General features: G+C 39.7%; 1 protein-coding gene and 1 long non-coding RNA gene across 6 annotated transcripts in view; one reads left to right on the plus strand and one right to left on the minus strand.

Moving 5' to 3' along the window:
- NSMCE2 (NSE2 (MMS21) homolog, SMC5-SMC6 complex SUMO ligase) overlaps positions 1–26,825 on the minus strand; it is a 132,648-nt gene that overhangs the window by 81,738 nt on the left and 24,085 nt on the right. For all 5 annotated transcript variants that reach the window (XM_027645611.1, XM_027645610.1, XM_027645607.1 and 2 more), the window contains one exon: positions 22,769–22,875. In XM_027645611.1, the coding sequence (XP_027501412.1) occupies positions 22,769–22,875 (107 nt within the window). The remainder of the gene's footprint in view (positions 1–22,768; positions 22,876–26,825) is intronic.
- LOC113948196 lies at positions 12,265–15,122 on the plus strand. Its single transcript, XR_003528036.1, has 3 exons — positions 12,265–12,788; positions 13,251–13,361; positions 14,982–15,122. It is a non-coding gene; the product is annotated as an uncharacterized LOC113948196 (long non-coding RNA).

Genomic DNA, 26,825 nt, shown 5'->3' on the forward strand with positions numbered 1-26,825 from the left:
TAGCATATAATTTAATAGAGAAGGATATTTTCAACTGCAATTCTTTTCCTCCTCTTTGCTTATAGGTCCCATCTTTGTTAGTAATGCAGTTTCAACAAAGCCTCAGAAAAAGAACTGGATCAGAAAATTAGCATTTTAACCTAGCCTTTGCTACTAGTATGATAGATTAAGTTGCTGTTCCTCTACAGTTACCAATTATTGCAAAGGCAACAAGCGCTGTGTAATAGCCTGGTTTAGTCTTGTTTACATTACCACCCTACACATCCTTCCCATTGACCTCCCAAAATCCTTGGAGTCTATCCACACCTTTCGTGTTATCTATCACAGCATCAAGAGGCTGGTTCTTGCCATCGGATAACTGATGATGCCAGTCTCTGTCACTCTACCTGTTTGATTTTCAAAACAAACATATTCGCACTTTCTCTCTCCTGGTCCTCCTGTTATGGGAAAGCTCCTCATAAACATTTGGGAATGTATCTTTAAATCCTTCTTCAAAATCCTTGTTTTAAACCATTTTCCTTTATTATAATGCCCACAAATGCTTTTACAACTGTTTGTGTCTGTGCCAGCTGTGTGTCCTGCATGACTGAGCCCAAATTCCTGATTTCAGCGCATCCCTTTTAAGCAGAGCCTCATAAAACTGGGTCCTCAGAATTTTGACAAATCCTGAACAGCTTTTTTATTATAGGTCATTACATGAACATCTACATCATAGCTCAAAACTGTCTTGCTTCATACTATCCACAATAAAGGAAACCTGAAGAACTGTGAATATAATAAGCTGTAATTAAATACAATAGTAGCAGTAGCAATACCTAACTGAAGTGGACACCAGATGCAACCTGGTAGCTGACTCTAGCATAGAAGGCACACAAGAAGAGTCTTTAAAAATGCAGAGATATTTGTTTTGCAACTCTCTTGTAATTGATACACAATGACTTTTTAAAAGCTAAATGTAAATTATCAATGCAGGTATAAAATTATGACTAAAAATGAAACCATGTTCCAACTCTCCAACCTGTATAGACTCCCCCATTACACATAAGCTCTTGATTTTGTTGTTGGAAGTAATTAAAATCCAACTTAAATTTAAAACAGTTTTTAAATAGTTAATATTTTAAATAAGAATTTCTGTAAATGAGATTGTGCGACTGCAGTATTAATTTACACATGTCTTCCAAATGTGACAGCAAGAAGAAACAGGAAAAAGAGAGTCCTCAACTGCAAGTACAAGACTGAAGGAGACAGTTCTACCTGAGAGTCTGCATGGGAAAAGGAAACACAGAAGCATGAACCAGAACAATTCCTAAATGGAGTAGTCTTCACATATACTGTTGAAACACTGTTTGTAAAAGAAAAATAAATCAAAAAGCTTAGTCTAAAATTTAAATACACTTAATATTGATTTGACTGACAAGAAAAGGTATTAAAAGCAGAAATCTGATTTGTCTCTCTAAGAACTTACACAGGAAGCCAAATCAATACGAGTTAGGATATAATGCTGGAAAAAAATCAGTGCATTATTTTTTATTCACAGTATCAAAAACATTCTCATTATGCTGGCTGACTATCCCAGAAATTTTATGTTGTCTGTGATTAAAAACTGTCATTAACTGTAAGATTTAAAATCATAAAAAAGAAGTAATTTTCTTCTAATCATTCTATGCCTGCAAGTATTTCCTTTCTGCTTTTTATAAACTCAATAAATTTTTTTCTTATTCCTCAGTTTCTGCAGCGCTATAACATTTTTCTCCCCAGATTCTTTCAGCCTGCTAGCATAAACCCTGTGCCAGCCAACTCTTTTGATCACACCTCCCCTGCCATTCGAACTTCTCCCTACATCTTCCTGAATTTCATAGAATCACAGAATATGCTGAGTTGGAAGGGACCCACAAGGATCATCGAGTCGAATTCTTATATTTAGGTTTTGAACTCATCCTTCCTCTTTCTCATATTACTTTGCTTTCCCTTTTTTAGCTTCTCTTGAAGCTCATCTTATCACCATTCATCACAATTTTTTAGTACTGCACTTTCCTTATAACTATCAAACTCTCTTTCCTTCATTTCTCTGACTCACTGTATATCACATGCTAAACTGATTCCTCTCTTATTACTAGCCCTAATTATGGGATGCCTCCATTCTTCCTTTTATATATTACATTCTCACCAAACAACTGCTGAGTCACTGGCAAAGGATTTAGGGAGCAGATGCAGACGCAGACTGCCTCCTCTCCATGCAGGGGTCAGCAGTCTCACAGGAACAGTAGGTTACACTGACCTCTTCACACGGTCTTATAGTGCCTTCTCTCCCAAGTGCACCCTCTGGTACCCAGGAATATATTTCCCTGAGACTGCTGCTGCTGCACAGTTTCCTCACTGTCGGTGACCTCCTTATGGTCACCTCATTATAAAGTGAAAATACATCATCGGAAGTGGAACAGTGTAACTCACTGTAAGCAACTAAACCTTGTAATTCCGTCTAACACTTCACCAGGGATCTTCTCTATGAGTACCTGTGACAGCAAAATATTTGACTTGATTCTACTCTGTAGTTATTCACAATCAGATGAAATTTCAGCTACATCTCAGCTGATCACTTTCTATTTTGGCCAGTTCCTGTAGTTTAACTATTATCAATTCCCATCATAGAATTATTAAGGCTGGAAAAGACCTCCAAGATCATCGAGTCCAACCTTTGACTGAACATCACCTTGTCAACTAAACCATAGCACTAAGTGCCACATCCAGTCGTTTCTTGAACACTTCCAGGGATGGTGATTCCATCACTTCCCTGGGCAGTCCATTCCAACGCTTACCCACCCCTTCAGTGAAGAAAATATAGGACAGTTAATATATGACCTTGTTTGTCAAGCTCATGACAGAATTCAGTGACAAGCAATGAGGGATCTCATCTTGTTATATAAAATACTACATGCAAAAGAACCCAAGAACAGGACAAACAACTCCCTGAGGAAGTTATGGATTACAATCAGTAAACAAATGGATCATTAACTAGTCAAACATTTCATTGTTCACATGACAGAATAAGACATGCCTACTGCAAAGTTGGGTAACAAATCTGAAAAAAAAAGAACACCCAACTCACTCGTAGAAGAAAAAAACCCTCTTCTGCAGAGTCACTAACTCTAAATGGAATAATTAAAACTCCCACTTCAGAAGCTGCCACTTTGAAGTGGAACTGCAGATCTCTATTTGCATATTAGGAACGCTTGTGTCGATTTCCATGCTCCATCTGGGCAAGAGATTGCAGATGAGGATGACAAGGCCCTGAATTAGGACAAATCAAATGGATGCAGACTCATGAAATCCTGTAGAGATAATTATCAGTTTCTCAAGATGATGCTAATTAGTATATTAGCATGGTTTCCTCCTTTAGCAGTAAATACATTTTAACAATATGTTATGTCTTTATGTCTGCTATTTAATATGTCAGCCCTGCTAAAATCCTTTGCATCTCTGTTTGGTCTGTTGGCACCATTGTAACTCCCTACTTTGTTGCAGACAACTAGATGCACAAAAATAATACATAAAATAATAAAATAATAAAAAATAAACTTGCAGTAAAGATGCAAATTGTTGCACTGAAGCTTTAGAGATCCTGCTACCTAATGCAATCCCCTCCACTTTGTATAAAATGGATGGAGAAAGCCAGTGTCAAAAAACAGGAATCACAGAAGCCAGCTACCAAAGCCAGACTGACTAAGAGACAGGGAGTTCTATTCCTCTAATGGCAATGGGTGCCTTCTCTACAAACCCTTTCCTTGAGTCAGTTGCTTAAGCCAGGCAAATTCTTCCTCATAAACAATGGTAAGAGAAATCCACATACTATCAGATTTAATATCTCAGTGGTTAAAACAGTCATCAGTAAGGTGAGTGACCCGTTTTCAAATCTCTGCTCATCCCATATTAGTTGTCCTAGCCCATAGGCTATTTGGTATTCAGGGGTAAGACATCTTGATCTCTCCTGTTTGAAGTTGTTCCACTTTGTATAACTAATTAAAAGATAATTGCAGCAAGTACTTGAACCTGACTCTCCCACATCCCAGATTATTGCCTAACCATTCAGCTGTGAATTCAGTTTCTCATTTTGTTTCTGCAAGGTTCTTACATCATGTAAGCACTTTTGAAAGTCCTGTTCTCAGTATTTTACATACAAATATTTACAGAGCAGAAAGTCACATTCATTTCAGAATTACCACTACAAGTTATCTCCCATTCTTCTCCTATATAGCACCAGCTCTCTTGCTCAGTGGTGAAAGCTAGGTGGTTTTTTGTTTGGTGGTGGAGGGCGTTCTTTTTCAAACCCCTTCTCACAATACAACCCCTTTGTGCAAATTACTAACCCAACTTTGTGGTTCTTAGTTTTGATTCCTTGCTTGAAGAAGGCAATGAGAAGCCTCAAGCATTATTCACAGATAGCAAAATTAAAGGGATATTGGTCTTTCACAATGATTGATGATCACTCTTTAGATTCTAAAAATATGCCATGTGCTTCAGCAAGGACGTGATGAACAGCTCTCTGCCCTGAAGAGCTCGCAAAGTAAATGATGGACCTGGCACACAAGCAGAGACACAGTATCAACCCCTTATCTGGAGAAACACAGACTACAAATCCAGGATAATGATGCAAAAGTGAAAGCTTGTAAGGTGTTTCAAAGTAAGGAGAGCCTGGTAAAACAGGCATTTGTTCAAGGACTATAAGGGCATTGTGAGCTGATAAGAGAAAGATAGCAAACTAGGGAAGAAGCAGTTCAAGAAGTAGTGCATACAACAAAGTAATTTAAGGAAGGCTGTTCAACCAGTCTACACAAGCAATAAATGTTTACATTTACTTTACAGTTATCCCAGTATAAAACTTGCAAATCTTTTTTATTTCAGCTTACATGTCCTATAGGAGAATTTAACAAAATAAAACAAAACAAGGGAAAAATCCTACTAAAAAAAACCCACAAAAACCCACAAGAAAAGCAAGGATGCGGAGAACACTGATATAACTATTTTAGTTCTGTTAGTGGCAAAACCTTCCCCATAAACAAAGCCTGAATTTCAAAATGTGAAGTAACTGTAGTCTGAAATGAGGGAAAATTTTACAAATGTTGGGTGAACAGTGGCTTAGGAAAAACTAAGAGTGCAACAACAGTATTGTGAAATGTTAAATGCAACAACATTACATGGCAAGCAGAGGAAGAACTGATTTGAAAAAAATAACGCAAAATTTTGGCTGTGCAAAAACATACTGGCTCATTTATGCTTTCCCAAAATGTTTTTGTGATACAGCATCCTGTGAGTTTTCAGCTCACAGGAGTTCTTCCCTGTGCAGAGGCTTATGGTGATAGAATACAGGCACAAACCAACATTAAGAACAAAAGGTTAGTCTTTTATAATATTTAATTTCTGCAGAGATTCAAACATTTAAATATGTCATTACAAAACAAAATGACTCAGTATAGATGTAATTCAGATGTACCAAAATGCATTAGTCATTCAATAAAAGAGGCACTGAGGATTTACTAAAAATACTTTACAGAACAAAATAACAACATATATTTACTTTACTGAATGGTTGTTGTGGAAAGCACATAAAACCAAATCCTGTATAAATCACCTTAATTTGGCTTCTCTGAAACTAGGACTGCTGATTCTAGACCTGAAGCAGCATGGCTAACTCACACCCATTTTCCAACCTCTGTTTTGAACAGCAGAGCAAGAGGAAGCAATGTGTGATGTGATCCCAATGCAAGCAAACTGGGCAGGAACTAACTAACCAGCAGCATGAGGAGCTCCCTGCCAGGTGGGAGTCTCACTAGGGGCAGCGTCAACTTCCATCAGCTTCCTACACATCCAGAGAGGAGACAGTGTTCCTTAGGGAACACCAGCAACAAGGAGCCCTGCCATCAGGGCACAAAACCAGAAGCAAAGCAGTGAATACGGCAGATAGATTGCAGGGAGCATAAAGAAATCCCAGAAATGTCACCAACAGGAGTTGCTCTCAAACAGTGATGAGCACAGCACAGGTCACCAGTGGTCACCAGTGCAGCTTTCCTGGTTCTTTGGCAACCTCAGCCTCCACGGAAGTGCTGGAGGTACATTCTGCCATCTGAAGCTTGGACTGCTCAGCTGCCCAGTGCTCCTCCCTGGTGCAGGCAGCCGCAGAGTCACTGCTGTGCTCAGTGAGGAGCAGCCAAAAGAGGCCACTGGGCTTCACTGCATCAGGGGTGCTGCAAAGGAGACCAGAAGGATCTAGGCGAGCTAGCAGGGAAGATGATCAGCCTGGCTGAACAGAGAGTTTTGGCTGGAACTCAGGAAAAAAAAAGAGAGGTTATGACCTTTGGAAGGAGGGACAGGGAGCTCAGGACCATAAGGATATTGTGAGGTTATGCAGGGAGAAAATTAGAAGGGCCAAAGCCCAGCTAGAACTTAATCTGTCTACTACCATAAAAGACATTAAAAATGTTTCATTTTGCTTTCATTACCAGCAAAAGAAGGGCAAAGGAAAACCTCCATCTGTTACTACATGCAGGGAGAAACATAGTGACAAAAGATAAGGAAAGGCAGAGGTATTTAATACCTTCTTTGCCTCAGTCTTTAATAGTAAGACCAGCTATCCTCAGGATACTCAATCCCCTCAGCTGGAACACAGGGACAGGACCTGAAGAAGAATAAAGCCCCTGCAATCCAAGGGGAAATGGTCAGTGACCTGCTACAGCCCTTAGACACACACAAGTCCTTGGGGCCGGATGAGATCCACCCATGGGTACTGGGGGAGCTGGTGGAAGAGCTCACCAAATGACTCTTTATCATTCAGCAGCAGTCCCGGCTTACTGGAGAGGTCTCAGTTAACTGGAAGTTAGCAAATGTGATACCCATCCACAAGAAGGGTTGGAAGGAGGATCTGGGGAGCTACAGGCTAGTCGGCCTAACTTTGGTGCCTGGGAAGGTTATGGAGCAGATGATCTTGAGTGCCATCATGCAGCACATGCAGGACAACCAGGGGTTCAGGTCTAACACGGGTTTATGAAAGGCAGGTCGTGCTTGACCAACCTGCTCTCCTTCTATGACAAGGTGACCCACTTAGTAGATGAGGGAAAGGCTGTGGATGGTGTCTGCCTAGATATTAGTAAAGCCTTTGGCACTGTCTCCCGCAGCATCCTTCTGAAGATTCCATTGGCTATTGATGGCTTGGATGGGCACACAGTTCACTGGGTAAAAAACTGGCTGGATAGTCTGGCCCAGAGAGTGGTGGTGAGTGGAGTTAAATCCAGCTGGTGTGTGGTTACATGTGGTGTTCCCCAGGGCTCAGTAATGGGGGCATCTTTATCAGTGATCTGGATGAGGGGATTGAGGGCACCCTCAGTCAGGTAGCAGATGAAACTAAGTTCGTTGGGAGTGTTGATATTGAGGTGCTGGAGTATGTCCAGAGAAGGGCAATAAAGCTGGTGGAGCTGGGGTTGCGTAGCCTGGAGAAAAATAGGCTTAGGGCAGACCTTATCACTCTCTACAACTACTTGAAAGAAAGCTGTAGTGAGGTGGGGGTTGGTCTCCTCTCCCAAGTAGTAAGCAATGGGACCAGAGGAAATGGCCTCACATTGCTCCAGGGGAGGTTTAGATTGGATATTGCAAAAAAATTTCTTCACCAAAAGTGTTATCAAGCATTGCAACAGGCTGCCCAGGGAAGTGGTTGAGTCACCATCCCTGGAGGGATTTAAAAGACATGTAGAAGTGGCACTCAGGGACATGGGTTAGTGGTGGTATTGGCAGTGTGTGGTTTGTGTTTGGACTCCATGCTCTTAAAGGGGTTTTCCAGCCTTAATGATCCTATGATTCTATCCTGTGGTTCTAAGAAGAAAGGTATGACTGAAGGACCAGGAAGCCTGTGACTTCAGGTAACAGGAATACAGCTCTGTTTCCTCTTCCAACTGTGCCTAGCTAACAGTTTCATCAACAGTAGAGAGTGTTTGGGGATAAGTATCTCAAGTCTTTGGATTAGTACCAGTACTAAAGGAAGCATTGGTGTTAGTGGCTGATGATGCTCCCCATGTGAAACAAGAATCCATCCCAATTATCCATGTGAGTCTCTTGCTTGTCCAGAACCCAGGTCATTGATGTTGCAGACAAATTACCAACACCCACACAGCCTTCTGAATTCTACCTCTTGCTGCTATCCCTTGTGGGACAGAAGTAATACAGCCAAGGGAAACCTTGAGCAGATCAAATGGAACAGAATGCTCAGAGTAAACATGAGAAGCAGAAATCCCAGTGGCACTCTCTTGAACCCTTGTAGTCAATGGAGAGGCCTGGCTGGCAGATGTAATCAGCAGACTGATGCCTGTCTGCGCAGCTGCTGTCAAGAGTAAGACTTCGGTTTCTTTGATTACAATGCCTCATTCAATGAAGATGGACTGCTATGAACACATGGAAGTCAAAAAAACAAACTCTGCAAAGAGACTTGTTATCCTAGTGAGGATGGATTTAAACTAAATCAATGAGGACAGGGCCTTGGCCCAGAAGTAAAGAAAGATAGGAGAAAGTTTGTGTAAGGAAAGGCCACAAGGGAAAGTTACACATTTCCACTTGGAGGGAGGGCACACACAGGCTAACGTGGGTGTCTGTGTACTAACACACAGAGCTTGTCCAGAAAACAAGAACTGGAAGTCTACGCACAGTCAGAGTGTTCTGATGCCATCAGGATCACAAAGATTAAATGGGATAACATCCCTGACTGGAACAGTGTCATGAAGGATGTTCAAGAAGAACAAGCAATGGAGAAGAATAGCAGCTGCGTTTTCGTATAAAGAATCTCCTTGCCTATGCAGAGGTCCAGTGTGAAACCAGAGATGTGTCTGACAGGAGACTTCTGGTCAAAAGCAAAAGCAACATGGGCCATGGAGCAGTGTGGGCCTGTTACACACCACCTGCTCAAGGGGACAAAGTGGATAGTGCTGTACACAAACTACCAAAAACAACCCGATCACCAGACTTGGTCCTCACCATGGCATTGCGAAAGCAATCCAAGATATTTTCAGACTGCATTGATAATAACTTTTAAATGCTAGAGAGACCAAACAAAGGAAATACTCTCTGTGACCTCTGTACACAAACATGGAAGAACGAGCGGTAAATGTGGTCACAGATAGTAGGTTGGGAGAAGTGACCACAAGCAGATTGTATTCACAATCCAGAAGGAGACTGGAAGCTAAGCACAAGAAATAGGACTAAGGATTTTATATAAGTGGACTTGGGGTTACACAGGAGATAGCTCAGCAAAATCTCCTGGGACAATGAAGCAAAAGGTGTCAGTCTAGCTAGTAAATTTTTGTTGACAGCTCAGGAACTAATAATAATCCTATTGTACAAGAAGACTGGCATTTCAGTAGAAGACTCACTGACTAAGCAAGGAGGTTCTTAATGAACTGTAATACAAAAAGACAGCATATAGAAAACAAAAAAAGGAGTACAAAAGCACTACTTTGGCACTTAGAAACAAGACTGGGAAAACTAAAGTGCATTTAGAATTAAAACAAGTGGGGATATAAATAGCAGCAAGACAGAATTGTTCAGAGGAAATTTGGGGATGTTACTGAATGGGGAAGACAACCTAGTGGTTGTGCAGATGGAAAAGTCTGAAGTATTGAATACATTTTTGCCTCAATCTTCACAGGCAAAGATTACTCCTAGATTTCCAGGTGTACCAGTATGGTTTGAGAAGGAACAGGTTAACAACAACAAGTTAAGAATGAGTTAGAGCAGCTGATGTATTCAAGTCTATGAGGACAGAGAAGATTAATCTGAAAGCACTGAAAGAGTTGGCTTATGTGACCCCAATAGATCTGTCTGCCATCTCCAAAAAAACACACATGATCATTGAGGCAGACCCCTGAAAACTGGATAAAGGCTAGTATTGTGTCTGCCTTTAGAAAAGGCATGACTACAGGCTGCTCAGCCTCACCCCAACCCCTGTAAGGATTTCATACCACATCTGTGTAGAATCCACCTCCAAACATGCAGAGAACAAAAAGCTAATCAGCCACAATCAGCATGGACTCACAAAGGGCAGTTAATGCTTGATCAAACTGATTGTCTTACGGGATAAACTGACCTGAAATGCAGATGTGGGGAGAGTGGTGGATGTAATCAAATGGTCTGGTGGGTAGACTGAAAATTACCAATACAGACAGACTCAGAGGGTAACACTCACAGTAAACACCAGATTGCTCTCCAGTTGGCAGTAGACTCAGTAGAGCTCAGTATGCTCAATATCCTCACCAAAGACCTGGATGATGAAACCTAATGCACTCTCAGTAATATTCTAGACATAACTAACCCAGTGGCATTTGACACATTAAGCAGTAGAGCTTTAATCAAGAAGGACCGTGAGAAAGTTCAGAACTGGAAATGTCAAGTTCAAGAACAAGAATTCTACAGCTTTTCTAGGGGCAGGATAACCGTGTGCATCAGTGCATGCTATGAACTGATTGTAGTAGTTCCTTGTAGCAGGCCTGCTGAAAAGGACAGAGAGGTTTTGGTAGAAATTTCAGGCAACGTTTTCACTGCTAAAGAGCAAATTGGATAGTGGCTACACTACAAGCAGCGTGGCCAGCAGGACAATGAAGTTACTCTTCCCCTATATAAAGCATTGATTAGGCAATAGCTGAAATACTGTATCCCATACTGAACTTCCAGTTCAAGAGGTACCTGAAGAAACCAGAATCTGGGGAGGGGCCATGGGCTCATGACTGACAGAAGTTGAACCAGCTGGGTTTTTTTAGACGCATAAACAGGAGGCTAAGAGAGGCAAAAACTACTTGGAAGAAGAGTTACAAAAATGGTGGAGCCAAGCTTTCCTCAACTAATGAAAGTACATGTAAAATCATGACTTTTTACCTGGCAGTGCTGTCAACTCTTTTCTTAAAAATAAGACATGCTTTGTTGCCTCTTATCCAGTATCTCCTGTAATACCAGCCAAACAACTTAGTTGACCATATATATATTCCCACTGGACCACACTGTTAATGGGGATGTAAAAGGCATTTTTACGTTCACCAATTCAGGAATCTCAAAGACTGACCTTAAAACTTTCAGATTCTGATCTATTAAAATAAGTAAAAACCCCTACATTGTACGGTATCCAACTATCCAGGGAAACATTTCATCGCATTTGGCGTGCTTGAGATCAGAGCAGGTACTTAAGTTGAAATTTCATCAAATTTTTAAGAAGGGGACCCAGCAGATACTCATCCAGAGGTGTAATTCACCTCCTCCCATCAATATTACAAGCAAGACTTGTTATTTAGAACTAGTTATCAAGTTTTTCTTGGGCATTAAGGGAGAAAACTGGGTGCAAGACAAGGATCTAGCTGAAGATTCCTCCCTTCTTTGGTCCAAGTGGGTGTAGCTCTACTAACTTCAAACTGGATTTTATCTGCTAGTACCTAATTATTGAGTGGTCTATGTGGTTTTATATTATATGGATTTGAAGTGAGCTTTCAGATTAAGAATTTTTCAATTATGTAACAATGCCCAGAGCAGGAGCTGTTATTTATTTTTTAAATCATCAAATATATGAGTAAGAACACAGAGATAAATTACGAGATACTCTGAAGACTTTCCAAGTATTAAAATTATGGAGGCAAAAGGTAGTTTTAGATAGAACAATGTTCCAAAATAGGTTTGAAACAGAATATAAATGTGATTTATCTAAAGCTACATAGCCAGTCAATATTAGGGACTTACCAAGACAGTGATTGTATTTAAATCTTTGCATCTAACAGCTGTCTAGGATTTTTTTCTTCCATTAATTTGTCTAGTTGCTGTTTGAACCAATTAGTGCTTCTGGAGTCCATAACATCCATTCCACATTCCATAATTCCACAATGTAACTATTCACTGTGTAAAAAGTTACTTCCTTTAGTTGCTTTAAAACCTGTTGCTGCACAATTTCATTAAATGGCTCTTTATGTGACACACTGTGAACAAACACTTCTGTTCCATCCATGTCTACACACTGCTGTAATAGTCACCCCTTATCTGAATCAACTGACAGTTTCTCCTTGAGCAAAAGTAAAGCTACACCTGTGGTCCTCTATAGGTGCTTTTTGCTTTAGGTGGATTTTCTCCTTACCATAAAACACTCTCTTTTTATTAAAAATTTAACAGGCAAATAAGTGCTAAAAAGAACCAGTTTAAAGAGTGAATAATATAAGAAGTTTTGTGGGGTTTGGAAATGGCCAAGCGTAAACCCACACTGAGCTGTAATAACCATTACAACTACAGTGAGCTGTGCTGGGTGTATAAACCTGATTGATGGGATTTGTCTGACATTTGTTTATAAGCCTGACTGATGAAGGTGGCCAGGCATCTTCAAACCTAACTGGTAGATTAAGGAGGATGACTTGCTAAACTCAGGTCTAATTAGCTCATAAAGAGTTAGTGGAGACACATCGTGTCATAACTGATGGGGCAGCTCTGTGCGGATCCAACTGATGGGCCAGATTCTCCTGAGACACTGTTCAACAGGATTTCCACTGTTCTGTCAGATACAACAAGAGATACGATACACAGCTGTCAGTGAGAGAAAATGCAACACCGCTAAGTCTTCTCCAAGAACATGTAACCAACTAACAACAGCCAACGCTGGGTTTGGCCAAAAGAAGACAAAAAATGGATTCGGAAGCCTAAGCAGGATGTAAGAGGGGAAACAAGGGGAAAGGCAGAGGAGCAGCCCACCAAACTGAACATAAGCAAAAGCAACATGACTCCACAGAGCAGAGGTGGTGATTAGGGCTGTGGAATTAAAGGGATAGCAGTGGGGAAAGGTGGGGTTGTTTTGTGAGGATTAAGGGCATACAGTGGGATTGTTAATAGCTACTTCAGAAACACCCTGAGTTTCAAGAGACTATTCTGCTGAACTGGACCAAACTGCCTCCAGTGCAGCCCAGCTTTTACCTGTATCCCTTCATCACCTCCAACTAAGCATAAAAATATCCATGGAGAAACATTCCATCTACAGCCCACACTTTGTATTACAACAATTATCACACCCCACAAAACCACACCCTGTAAGTTTTCCCTACCAGACTTGCCATCTTCCCAGCAATTCTTGTAAACTCTCCATTGCATCCAAGCCCACCTCCTCCCCACACAACAGACTGCTGGGGGAAAAATAGCATCATAACGTCTTTGAACAGTGGATGAGTATCTATTTGAATAAACACAGTGAATCGTTCACACAGAAGCACTGGCAATGCAATGAGGCCCCAACATTTGAAGAGTTCCAGAAGAGTCAGAGTAGCAACATCATTGAGCTTTAAAATTCTACAAACACAGAGAAATTAATCAGCATGGTATGTGTGAGTACATGTTAATGCGGGAACTTCACATTTTATAAGGAAGTTTTGAATGCATCTGATGTACACATTTTCTTAAGTTTTTTATAGTATTTTTCATTCACCGTCTGTGTTAACACACAAGTCTAAGGATAAAAGAAATACTTCAGCTGGTTAAATCAGCTTGCTCAGGCTATGCACTTAGCTCAGTTAAATGAGAGCCCAGAAATTACTTCAACTTGCCAATCCTTATTATCAAGCACAGTGTTTGTAACTCACAGTAGGTTATCAACAATGGGGCCATATTTGGGAGATACTATGACATCTGGTATTGATTTCTGGCAGGATTGAGGTATTTTTTGAAACCTCTTCCTCAAATTGGAAAGATAATAAAATGCATACATACTACTGGACAGATTTTTTTTAAATTTTAACAGGCATTAGAATAGGCATAGTTACATACAGCAGCACAGACACAAAGAAGTCATGCTGCTGCTTTTAAATCAAAGCACTGCCTCCCATCAACAGGAGCAAAGTAAAAAGGCAAGAAAGAAAAACAACTCAACACTTGCAACACAGGTTGAATGCATGTGTTAAAAATCATGAGACACTCATTATTTAATGAAAAAAATGTCTAAAAGTTGCTTTTAACTTCCAACATCGAAAAGTAAAGCAAAGAAATGCTCCACAAACACTCAGTTCTTTTCATGTTAACAAAGGCCTTAAATACACAGTTCTGTAAAAGTGAAGACATTCAGAAGAAACCATACTAAGAAGTCATAAGAATTTGGTACATTCTGAACTACATGCAACATGTTGCATGCACAGTCCTGCTTACACCCGGTACAGAACAGCTGAACAAGAAAAAGTCCCAAATAAAATAATTTATGAGGAAGCTAGGAATGAAAGCAAGAACCTCTACTAACTCCTTCTTAACTGAAATTCTTTAACAAGAACAAATTCATGGCAGTAGCAGCTACAAAAAAAGCATGATCTAGTTAATGCTGCAAGCAACATTTTATGTGTAATTCATTAGAAAGCTGCTAAGAATTTTGCAGAGGGAAAATCTATGTCACTGAGTATTTTTATTGATAAGATCAGTTTAAAAACATACTAGGCAAAAAAGTAAATATTTTTAAATGAGTGGCCTAATATTTAAAATTTTATAGAAGGAATATTAAAATATCCAACATACACATATAATTTCTGGAAACAATTACAGTAATTAAAACAACACTCAACATTTGGAGGGAGACATTTTATGGAAGGTATTCCAGAAACTGCCTCCCCAAAGACACTGATCAATTTGGGTGTGTTCAATTAACAGGAGAAATTAATTTCAAGTGAAAACCCCTGCTGCTGAGAATCATCCAGCATTTAGCACTCACTCTCCACCCCCTGGCTCCAGAATTTAAATTCTTGAACTGTCAGTAGGATCTTTCTAGATGAGATGGTTAATTGGAAAGACTATTTTCACTACTGAGCAACTGAAACTACAACTCCAGTGTTTCCAATAACAAATTTCATCAAACAAGAAATAATTCATTATTTGAGATTAAGATGGCTTTTTCATCTGTCTATTTTACCTCAACACCTACCAGTTTCATTACAGTTCATAATTTTATCTTCTTTCTCTAGGCTAAGCTAAACCAGACAGAGTTAACTCACATTGACTCTGAAATGCAGACATTGCCTAGAAAAGTAGGTATCCAAATCACAGAGACTTTCAGTTGCTCTCTGTTGTGACCTTCTGGAATTTCTGAAACAGTTCAGACTGTCAACTGCAATTCTTAAATCCTTAAAATAAAATCATTAAAAAGCTGAATTCAGGTTTTTTTCAGTTTGAAATCTCCAAGTGGAAAAAAAATAAATCTCTTTACAGACAGGTACAGGATGCTGTCCACGTGACTGAGATCGTGGTTGGACTAGACAGTAAATTCAGTTTCAGTGTGTCTCGTATGAGATGAAAACCACCACAGCTGCATGATGCACTGATTAAGTGCAGCCCACTCTGCCAATTCTAATTTTGCACAGAGTTATGCTCCATCAGGTAGTGTGTGTCCTTCTGCAGCCAGCAAACAGCCAGAATAAACACAGTCTCATGTGATCTGGCTTATTTGCTGAGAATGTGCAACCAGGTCATTTGGTACTGCACAAAAGTGATATTAATGAACACAGGACCATAGCCCAAGGCATGGAGGGAAACAATTTGTCAAGGTGAACCACACAAGCTGAAGGTAAACCTGAACATAGTATCCAGTCCTCATTAATTGCAGCCTAGTTTGCTACCTACTGGGCAGCACTGCTGCCCTACTCCTACAAACACAAGCCAAGGGCCATTTCAGCAACTACTCTGTTGACACTGCAAATATTTAGGAAAATGTTTAGCTTGACCAATGTAAGTGACCCCAGTGAAGTCAAACAAACCTATGTTTGTATGCAAGAGTTTCCAGGGTTTAGTCTCCAAAAAGCAAGATACGTTTTTATACTTGCTAGGAGACATCCGAGAAACACTACTGAGGATGTGCTATATAACGAACATAAAATAAAACACTGCTCCTACTTCTTTATATGCTGCTCACTAAAAAATATTTTAATTGCAGCTCATCAAATGTAGACTCTAACATATTATTGTAGCAAACTATACAAATAGATCACCAATTCTGGGAAAATAAAAAAGCGGCTTCCATCAAATGCTTAGTCTGACACATACAGAGAAAGACACAAAAAAGTAAATATTATAAAGTAAATATTAGAAATGTGTTGAAATGCATCCTTGTCCCAGTTCCTGCAGGAAGCAGAGTACATGCCCACAACAGTGAAATATATTTTGAATTACTGTTTGGAGATGGCAGTAGGACAGAGCGAGCAATACATTATTGATTAGAAATTATATCAAAGAAATTGTACTGAAGAAACTTTAAAATGTTAAAGAATTCCATAGCTAGTAAATGCCAGAATTAAGTTTGCCTGTAAAAGTTTTAGTAAGCCCTATGGCATTATATACATATGTAGAGGCATAACTATAGAGTCATATAATATTTTTCTCTACTATTCTGCCTGAGTTATTATAAGGGTTTGACCCAGTGTCCACTTTTGGCTTATTCTGTAAGATGAATTATCAGTCTGAAGTAGCTTCATTAGTAGATAGCAAGTAAACAAGCAGTAAAGAGTAATTCCAATTAGCATTCAAGGTATCAAAATAACACTGAGACACCCATTATTAACAAAAACTGTAAAGATGAAGCAAATTCTCCAGAAATCTTTTTATTATTTGATGGGAGAGAAGACACTGGCACAGGTACAACATCTTTCACCAAGGGATTGACTTGTTACCTTTGATGGTGCTCTTCAGCACACTCTTAAGTGAATTTCAAGATAGAATCACCTGCTTTACAATCATAGAGTCAAAATAAATGCAGTCAAAGACTACAAGAGCTCTTCTATTCTCCCTATCAGCCCAAGAAAAGATATATCCGTTCCACTAAACCCATATTCTTGGTAGCAGACTTTACAAAGATCTTCATGAGCCATTTCTATGTAGCAGAGGATTTTTATTGATAAAAAGAAGCTCTCAAAATTTTCACGGTCAGCAGACAAGATTTCAGAATCAGGAAACACTGATGCACTGCACCTGTCAGAGGAAATGCTCTGAGCTCAGCTGGAACAGTAAAGGTCACAGTTGCAGACATGGATGTCATCAGTGGATTTTGCCCTAAAACATGCTGTTGTGACAGTGTAGCAAGCACAAAAAGACAAGCAAAGTGCTTATCAAGAAAACATCAGCACCAAACAAGGCTGTTTGTTCCATGAAACTAGAAAGTTTCATGTTAAAAACTGTTACACTGAGAACACTGTAATGGGTATCACAGTGCCAGTCACTGGCAGAGAGTCCTGAATCAGCAAAAACACATGAATCCCTTGGGATTCATAGTCTTCCTGGTACTTAGCCCTACAGAAAACTAAGGGACAATCTGATTTTGAAGCCTAGTCCTGTTTCTAGCAGGCAGTGGCGATCACTGATGACACTGCTGGCACCTGCCACACACCCTGGACTTGGTCATCACATTAGTTCTGCTGCCAGAGCTGTGCCACCAAGGATGGATGCTGGCTGGAAACACATCCTCTCCTTGACCTTGCTATTCCTTCAAAACCCACACTGCAGGTGGAGCTACCACTACAGAAAGTGTTTCAATGGTTTAGTTTGCTTTCTAAAAAGCAAATGGATACATTGGCAGAATCTCCTCCAACAGCACTCCCAGCCTACACAGCTATGCTGGCAGAGACGAGTAACAAAGATTTTATCTTTAAGTCTCTTTCATTTTTATGAGATCAAGAAAGACCATCCAAGTAACTACACCATGATACTATGAGTTTTAAGTGAAAAAACTAGAATTCTGCTAAATAGTTTGCAAGTCAAGCATAGACCACGGACTGGATTGTACAGCAGGTTTTTTTACTTTTCTGCAATTGCTCCTGAGATCACTCATAGGCTGCACACTTGGAATGAATATGACCTGTATCACTGAAGGGAATTATTCCTCTGCAGGATTAAAACCTACACACTTGGCCACAAAGATAACAGACCCCAATACTAAGTAATCTGCTCTAAATTACTGACACAGTAAACAAACACCTCCTCCTATTCCATGTCCAATGAACCTACTGGTTTGAAGAGAACTATTATCAAAAATACAAAACAAATCTAAGAGTAGTTCCTGTATATCCTGTAGAGACAAAACCACCCTTGTAAAAGGAATACGGTGCACTCCTCATCTTTGCCAAAGGAAGACTGAACATTTGACAAGGTATGAAGTCACACAGGCATGAATGACCAACACATCCAGACTTCAAACCCTCTCAAGACATACACTTACATCATTTGTATGTATTTTTACAGATAAAACCTAAAAAAGAACATGTTTAATTTCATTTCCTGTATTCAAACTTTAATTAACTTAGATTTAAATTGCAGTTATAATTGCTCAAATCAGTTTCCATGCAGGACAGTCAGAAAACCAAGATGTTGGCAGCCACTGAGATGGTGGTAGAAATTACTCACCTAGAACAACGTCGGAAGGCTGTAGCAGAAATAGGGATAAAACCCAAGCACTGATGAAACTTCTAATATCTTCATCTTTTCTTCAGCTCAGCACCATCTCATTTCTAGCACTCTTTCAACCAGTCTCTTCCCCTTCTGTCTACATGACCTCATGACTTCCCAAGCCCATGTCTTTTACTTTTTTGTCTGCCTCTTCCCACTCTCGGTGCTCCCTTAACATGGCTCTTAATTTTTTCCTGAAACATGTCTCCTATGTGTTTCTTCCACCTCACTCGGGTTTGGATTTTATCCTCCCTTGCAGTGTTCAGGCTTAGCAAAAGGCAGACACAATTCCAAGTAAGCCGAAGTGATGTTTGGCAAAGCAGTAACTTACAAAAGGAAGCATTACGTAAACTTTACCAGAGATGCCTCTATTACATTCAACACTTTGCTCTCACCTGCAAAAATACAAAATAGCCCAGGTTCTCTTTCCCTGAAGGAGAAGAGGGGTGGGAATAATGCAACATTAGAAAGTTATTTTCATCTCTCTTGTTCTCCAGATTGATCTACAATACATTGTAATTAATTTTATCTAGAGAAGATAAAAGATGAAGTCCCCAAATGAAGCCTCCGGACTTCAGAAAATTTAACCCAGTTTTTACAGTCCCAAAGAAGCCAAATGCTTGAAAAGCCAAGTGAGTGATCAGAGTCCACCACCAACACCCCTGCTAATCCAGACAGCAGAGTGGGACTAAGAGAACAGGTACAACTGTTGAAATTAAATACCAGGAGAAGTTAAAAATTCACTGAAGTACAGGAAAAATAAAAGAACTTATGAAAAATGAGGGAACAGCCAAACTGCAGGAACCAAGAGCCATGACTCAAGAAGCAAGAACAGAGGACACAATACATCAAACTACAGAGCCAAGAACAACTTCCTCACATAAACCCTTCCTCACAGAGCATGCATGGTAAAACTAGTATGCACTGTATCTTTACGTGGAGATGAGAGAACGCAAAGCCAAAGACTACAGATTTAGGTTGTTACACGTATGGGAAACGCCATTTTTTTACTGCTCGAAGTGTATAAAAATGAGCACCTGGCCCACTCAAGGTGGGCTACCTTCATGAATTCAGCAGCCAGCACTTATCTCTCCACAAATACAAAATAAAATCAAGTATCTCAACTCTGTGTGTGCATAATGTTCCTGCACACTGGGTGAAAGAATCCATATTTGGGACAACACAACATTCTGGCCACTTGAGAGCTCTTTACAGCAGGGAACACTTGCATTGCCTGTCAGCCTGGGTCCCAATCATTTCTGTCCACCTCAGGACTATAAAGTTTGCAAGAGACACCGCAGCTCCATCAGTCTTTTGTTGTTACACTAAAAGCAAGAGTGCTGTCCGCACTTTGCGTGGTAAGGACCTGAATATTGGTTAATTTATTTTAAAAATACCCATTAAAAATGAAAAAAGAAGCAGCAGTAGAAGTCCAGTCATTACACAGGTACAAGAAAATCCAGTGGCACAGGGAGTTTCCACAGAAAAAGGATTTCCCACAGCCTATTGTTGGAAACACTGTGACTCAAGTGCTCATTTCTTGCTCAACAGGCTGCTGATTCAACCAGAAGAGGATGCTGGTATGTCTCACCTTCTGCATTCCACCTACTGCAGCCCAAATCAACAAAAAAACTGACTTTGAGAAAACATGTGACTATACCTCATGCTAGTTTCTAGCTATTTACATGACATACTTTGGTTGTACAATATCATGTATTTGTCAATGCCACTTAAAGGTACATATAACAAAATAATAAATTAGGAATTTTAACTGTTGCTGTCTCCTTATCTTGCTAAATTCCAGTTGGACATTTCATTACAAGCAGGTGGTTAGAAGGTGAAACACAGAGTATAATATGCTTTCAGATTCACTGCTGTGTGAAGAAACTACTGACCAGAAAAACTGTCAATATACAAACTTACAAAATAATCAGATAAAAAGTGTTTTGCAGGTGGAGACAAATCCTGTTAACACTGTGTATGAAGAACAGTCTCTTGTGAAAATTAATGACCTGATGCAACTCTCCAGAGAAAGCCCTCAGGTAAGGAATTCAGATGGAACCAGGGAGCAAGCCAGTGGAGGCTATTTTAAACTCAAGCCTTTCTACAGCTATTTCCAGGTGCAGCCCTAAATTCAGCAACAGTATCTGTTTCCCAGAAAGAGATTTTAAACTGTCTCTGACAGGTAACTGGAGATAGGCAGTGTAGTTCCAGAGACATGGCATGCAGCTAGCCGCCAAAATAAAGCATGAGCAGTTATTTTTCAGAGAACAGACTGTAACTCTGTTCTACTGCACTAGTTATATAAATTTCCTTCTCATACTCAGAAAGGTTCAGGATGCTGGCAGGGGAAAGTAGAGAAAACTCCCTAGAGTGAGGTAGGAAGCAGAGACAGGAGAAGTGTGGCTAGAGGCTAAGAGATTAGCCATTACCAAATTTATAATCCATGTAGACGCTAGAACATGTTAAATATCTTGGAGCAGCATTTTTAAAACCTTAGGATTGAAAGAACAGTGAACGAGCTCGTTTTAGCAACACAAATGAGTTCCATTAGGGAAAAAAGGGGAAAAAATGCAAACCAACCTTTCCAGGACTTTCTATTTTTTTGCACACCAGCATGGATATGCACACAACAGATACTGCTGAATTCAATCCTAAAAATCACAAATGTATCACTGCCCTACCTAAAAACCCACAAAAGTGTCTTCACTTCAGTCAAGCAGTTAAATCTCTGCTTAACTTAAAAGATCATGAGTGAATGCATCAGAAGTAAACAGGATTTGAGTGCTTTGTTGGTGAAGGCACAGGCTTACTCTTTATATTCCTAAAGATGAAATAAAAGTGTTTTGCTGAAAGATGGAAGTAATGAAAAAAGATAAAAAGTTGTTGTTGAAAATTACTTGAAATTCCTATCATAACAGTAACACATCACTAATTAATACCTTAAAATCAAAATATAAACCAGCTATGTTTCACTCAAGTCTGGATATACACCACTAATCTCTAATGATGAGAACTATGCTATGATTTACTAGGAAAGCTTTAAAAATCATGAATATTCCAAATAAAAGGAAAAAGTCCTGAACCATCCAACATAAACTAGGAGGTATGCAATTATGATGACATCTGAGATGAAATGTATATTTAAAGATTGCATACAGTGCCTGTATTTACTGCTGTCCAACACCTGCTGATGTGGACATAGTTTTCAACTCCTTTTAAATATGTATATTTAATTTTTTGAAAGAAGATTTTTCAGTCAAGCATCTGACTTAGGATGATTTAAAAAGAAATATTAAAGGAAAACCTTTCTACAAGAGAAAAAGCATCTCAGAATAGAACTAGCGGAAAAAGTATTGTTTTGCTCTCCTGTTATTGCTTTTAAAAGAGCAAAAAGCAATAGCAAGATAACAGCGGGGCAGATTTAATTGAAAAGCTCTACCACCTTCAAGTTTTGAAACAGAGATTTCCCGTTTTGAAGGGAAATCAGAGATGCACTTTTGCCTTTTCTAGAGAAATTCACACAAAACCAAGAAGTCAATTTGCAGACACACACTAGAATAGGTTGCTTAGGAAGTTGAGTTCTCCAGGCATTATGTGGCCTGAAAATGAAGGGACTAAGTCCAGCCTGCCCTGGGACTGCCTCTTTCCTCCCTGGCTCTGCTGTGGATCCCTTGCCTGCTCCCGGCCGGGATGGGATGGGATGGGATGGGATGGGATGGGGTGGGATGGGATGGGATGGGAAGGGATGGGAAGGGATGGGATGGGATAGGAAGCGAAACCCGCGGCCGTGATGCCCCCTGGCGGTCGCTGCCAGCACGGCCGCGCCAGGGGTTTGTCTGTCCTCAGACCAAGCACAGAACGAGCCCCTGGCTGACTGAGTGGGCAATTAACAAGCTCACCCTTTATTAGCACCAGCATAGTCAGGTGGCAGGCAGGCTTTAAAACATTGGTTCCCTACTGCCACAGCTACGTGTTTGTTCCCAAAATCAGCTGCCTCGTCCATCTGCACTTTCATCTTCCACAATACACAAGGTAGGTGTCACCCAAGACTAAGTTGTCTTAACTAGTGTCCTCAGTCATTCCCAAAAGCACTACTCTTCCCATATTTCCACTGGTGTGAGTTTCAAGGGGAGGAATTAGAAACTCTATCACACTGGGAAAAAAAATACGTAGTTGTACCAGCAACTTTAGTATTTTATACCTGCCAAAGATTTATCTCTACAACCATGTGTTGCTTTAATGCAACATTTGTGTCTATTAAAAAATAATATTTAAATAAGGATATGTTTTCATAACGTTATTAGAAGAGGCAGTTTACCTGATTTACTGTTTCCTCAAATGCTCTTATATAATTATTAAGAGATCTGTCCATTGCAGCAAATTCTAACATGACTTTTTCCATACTGTTAACATCCTCTTCATCATCTGCAAAATAAAACATTTGGAACATGGATGATCAGTTGTATTATTTTCAGGTAGTATTTCTTCTTTGCAAGTATTTTATTTACAATATTGATACTGTGAGTGTTTAAAGCATATGTGTATCAGCAGGTGTTTTCAAGCTCCTCAAACATATACTTTTTTTCCTATTTTGCAACTGTAATCTTTTACATTTCTTGGGTAACTCGAACAAACAGCTTACTCAGAAAGACACTTCCCTGGTTTCATGTGAACACGAGAGAGTGTGTGTAATTTCATCTACCAACACCTAGTCATTAGGCAATCAGGATATTTTCTGCAAAAGTTATATTTCATGACTCATCACATTGCCTCAGAAATAGTCAGAAGAAACTTAAATGCCCTCTCAGTACAGTATAGTTCAAGCTATAATTAGACCCCTTATCCCCAATAAACACAGTTACTGGAAAATCAAAACAGAGCCAGCGTTTTATAACACAGGAAATATTGGAGGACTGAATAGCATTGGTGATTCAAGCAGTAAAATTATAATTGCCTGGGAAAATCAATTAATACATGCAATTAGTAATTCACATCCACTTTTATTCTCTTCTTCTTTCCTCCTAATTTCACTCCTTTCATCTCTAACTACACCTCTGTTTTCCCATTCTAACATTGCTGTGCATCTGCTTAGCTGGATAAGGACCCTTTGTAGATGCTACATAGCTGAACAGCCACAGTTCTATCTCCTGACACAGTCACATGTACCACACCAAATCCTGCCAACTGCAGGAGGACAGCCAGCCACAAGCCCCTAACCCATGCAGGAAATTAGGAACTTAGGAAACCTAAGTTTCCACTTCTGCTACTCCCATTTATTCCTACCCTGTAGCTTCCAGGTACAGAGAAAACACCTGGAAGCCTCTGGATATCATGAAAGAGCCCCAGAATCTGCCATGCAGCACTAGGGGTTACCATTTAAGGGAGCATTCTTCTTTACAAGCAGTTAAGTAGCCAAGCTGTGCTGTTACTTTTAGGAAGAAAATTGTGGTACAGCTTTTTAAATTACTTTTTTTGTGAAGAAAGGAAAATGTTTCTGATCTGACAAGCTAGTACACTGCCCAAGTTGCTAACTATATTATCATGTTAGAGCACAAAAATCTGTCTCTGCAGAGAGCTGACACAAAGCACTGTATATGGCCATCAGCTTGAGAGCAAAATCTGAAACACATCACTCAGGGACAGAAGTTTCATACCACTGATGGATCCAGGAGACTGAGGAAAAGTGCTAAGATATATTTACACAAAGAGTTACATAATAAGCCATTCTATTTTGTGAACATGGCAATTACAGTTGTGACATTTCCCTTAATTATATATAGGCTTGGTATGTATCCATTTTTCATTAAGTAGATGAATGGATACTGCAGACAGAATCTTGGCACTCCTGCAACTTTCTCCTGAATAATCAGCGTTTCCCTCTCCTCTTTCCCTTCCCTCCCACCCAATTTCCATATCCTATCTGGTAACTATGATCACACTCTTTCCTTCCTGCAAGGAAGCATATGAAGTGCCTCCTTCAAGGCTGACACAAATGGCACTCCATGAATCACAGGAAAGGTTTGTGTAGCAAGTAACTGTCATTCTCCTCCCATGGCCAAAATGAATCATATTCACAACATAAAGAAACTACAGTGGCCTAAATACTTTTTTTTTTTTTTTAGGGCAAGAGAAGTGCACTATTAAACACCAAGAGAGCTGTATTAATGCTGTCTTTCCTAACAGTTAAAAAAAAGCTTTAGGTAAAGAATAATAATATTGCATGCAACTTGAGAGATGCATTAAAATAAAGCTCAAAGTGGTGGAACACAGCTCAGGCAAGAGGGACATTAACTGCATCCTGCCCCACATTCTTCATGTACTGACTGTTCCACCCATCCACCAGCTTGCTTTAAGTCTCGGTGCTGTTCACTGCTGTTTCCTTGCTGCTGTTCTTTCATGCACAGGAAGTACGTTCTACACACTGGGAAACTGCTGAACACGTCACTAACGCACGGTCACAGCCTGCCCTTGGAGGCACTACGGACATACACACAGATCCGAAGGACTGCACACAGGTCAGCGGTTGTCCACAGACAGATCTGAAGGACTTTATAAAGGTCAATGGTTGTTTCATAGCCTATTTCTGCTCATTGACAGATTAACTAGAGTCCATTTTCTATCTGCAGTTCAATCCATACTCCAGGGCACTGAGAGCTAAGAGGAAATCTATGTTGTTCCCAGCCACTCACCTCCCCATCTTCTAAACAAGATTTAAAAGAAAACTTACTTTACAGGCTATTCTATTTGCCTTTTAAAAACCTTTATTGTTCCACATTACACACAGCAATAACCCGCTGTGCAAGGCTCCTCTGCTTTCCCTTCCTCTAAGGAGCTAAGAACGCTTCTGCCCCTCCCTGGTAAGGAGCAGATGCAAGGCAGAGCTTGGCTGCACATGATGAGAAGCTGTGGGTGACTCTATGGGAATATAAAGTTTTACAGCTCACAAAGCAGGGATCCCAGCACCTTCAATGTTTCTTTACACATAAACTAATCAGAACACACCATTTGACCTGATCTTATTAGGGAACGAGAAATTAGAAAAAAAAAGACTTGCTTCTCCTCACCACCATTACACAACTCATTCTCACAAATCTCACCAACCCCTTAGTTTAACACCACTATAGTATCAAATAGAATCAAAATTTAGTAATTACATCAAGGCTTTGAACAATTCAAAAGGCATTGTCTGTTATCCATCCTGCAAGCCCTGCTGCTGCTTTTATTTCAGTTGTGAGGACACCAGTGGAGATTCACGGTAAAGAGGTTCAAGGCACTGACTCTCTTCCAGCAGACAGTGGGCACACTGCCTTGTGAATACCCTCCAGCCAGACTCCAGCTACAAAGCCAGCTTACTCTCCAAAGTATTCAAACCGTGCACTCTGCAGGCCAACAACCCAGCTTAACACTAAAATCAAATGCTTTGCAAATGCAAGTGCTGTACCAGTGCCTTTCTGTTATCTAATCAAAATTTATCCTAATCTTATTTCTAATTCATATCTAAGGAATGCATTCCAAACTATCTGCATATACTTTTAGCTACTGCCACAAAATACCATCAAAATTGCATATTGTAGTTGTCTCCTTGTTATCTACACTAAATATGTTGAGTTTATTTCTTCACAAGTCATTACCCTCACCACTCAGAGATTATACATTTTGCAATATTACATTTTTTACTCACAGAAAGGCCAGTCCAAGGCCATAATTTCATTTTCAAAGGCCCATGTGCATCATGTTAAAATTATATGGATGAATATGTAGAGTTCATGTTATAAATTCCAGCTTGCATGATTTTATGATCTCTTATTATAATGGAAACAGGGATATTATTCTGAAAAGTCTCCCTACATATTAAAGAACAAAGTTACATAAAGTGACAACCAAGAGTTCAAATTCTCGTTTCTAAAGAGACCAAACTGATCACGTTGAGGTGCCTTACTGCTGATTTAAACCATAATCAATCAGGGCTGAGTTATGTATCATGAACCCACAGTGTTAAAACAGAAGTTGCAATAACAGGATAGAGTCAAGTCAGCACTGATTTAATACTTCCTATACTAACACTAATCTAAAATCTACCCAAAAAACTTGCATTTCCTTCTCATATCTGAGTTTATATTTACTTTAGCTCCCTGTATACATCCACAAGTTTGCAAAATTTCTAAAGATTTTTCACAACTACCTTTTTCTGTGCAAATCAGTATTTGCCTATTTAGGGTATTACAGGTGCCCTGCAGCCAGTGCACAGCAATCCAAATAAGTATTAATTTCCACCACAGACTATCTTAAACACAAAATATTCTGGAATACCATGAAATTACAGAAAGTAGAATCATAGAATAGAATCATAGAATAGATTGGGTTGGAAAAGACCT

Source organism: Corapipo altera, unplaced genomic scaffold (genome assembly GCF_003945725.1).
Source record: "Corapipo altera isolate COAL_440 unplaced genomic scaffold, ASM394572v1 51, whole genome shotgun sequence".
Classification (NCBI taxonomy): Eukaryota; Metazoa; Chordata; class Aves; order Passeriformes; family Pipridae; genus Corapipo; species Corapipo altera.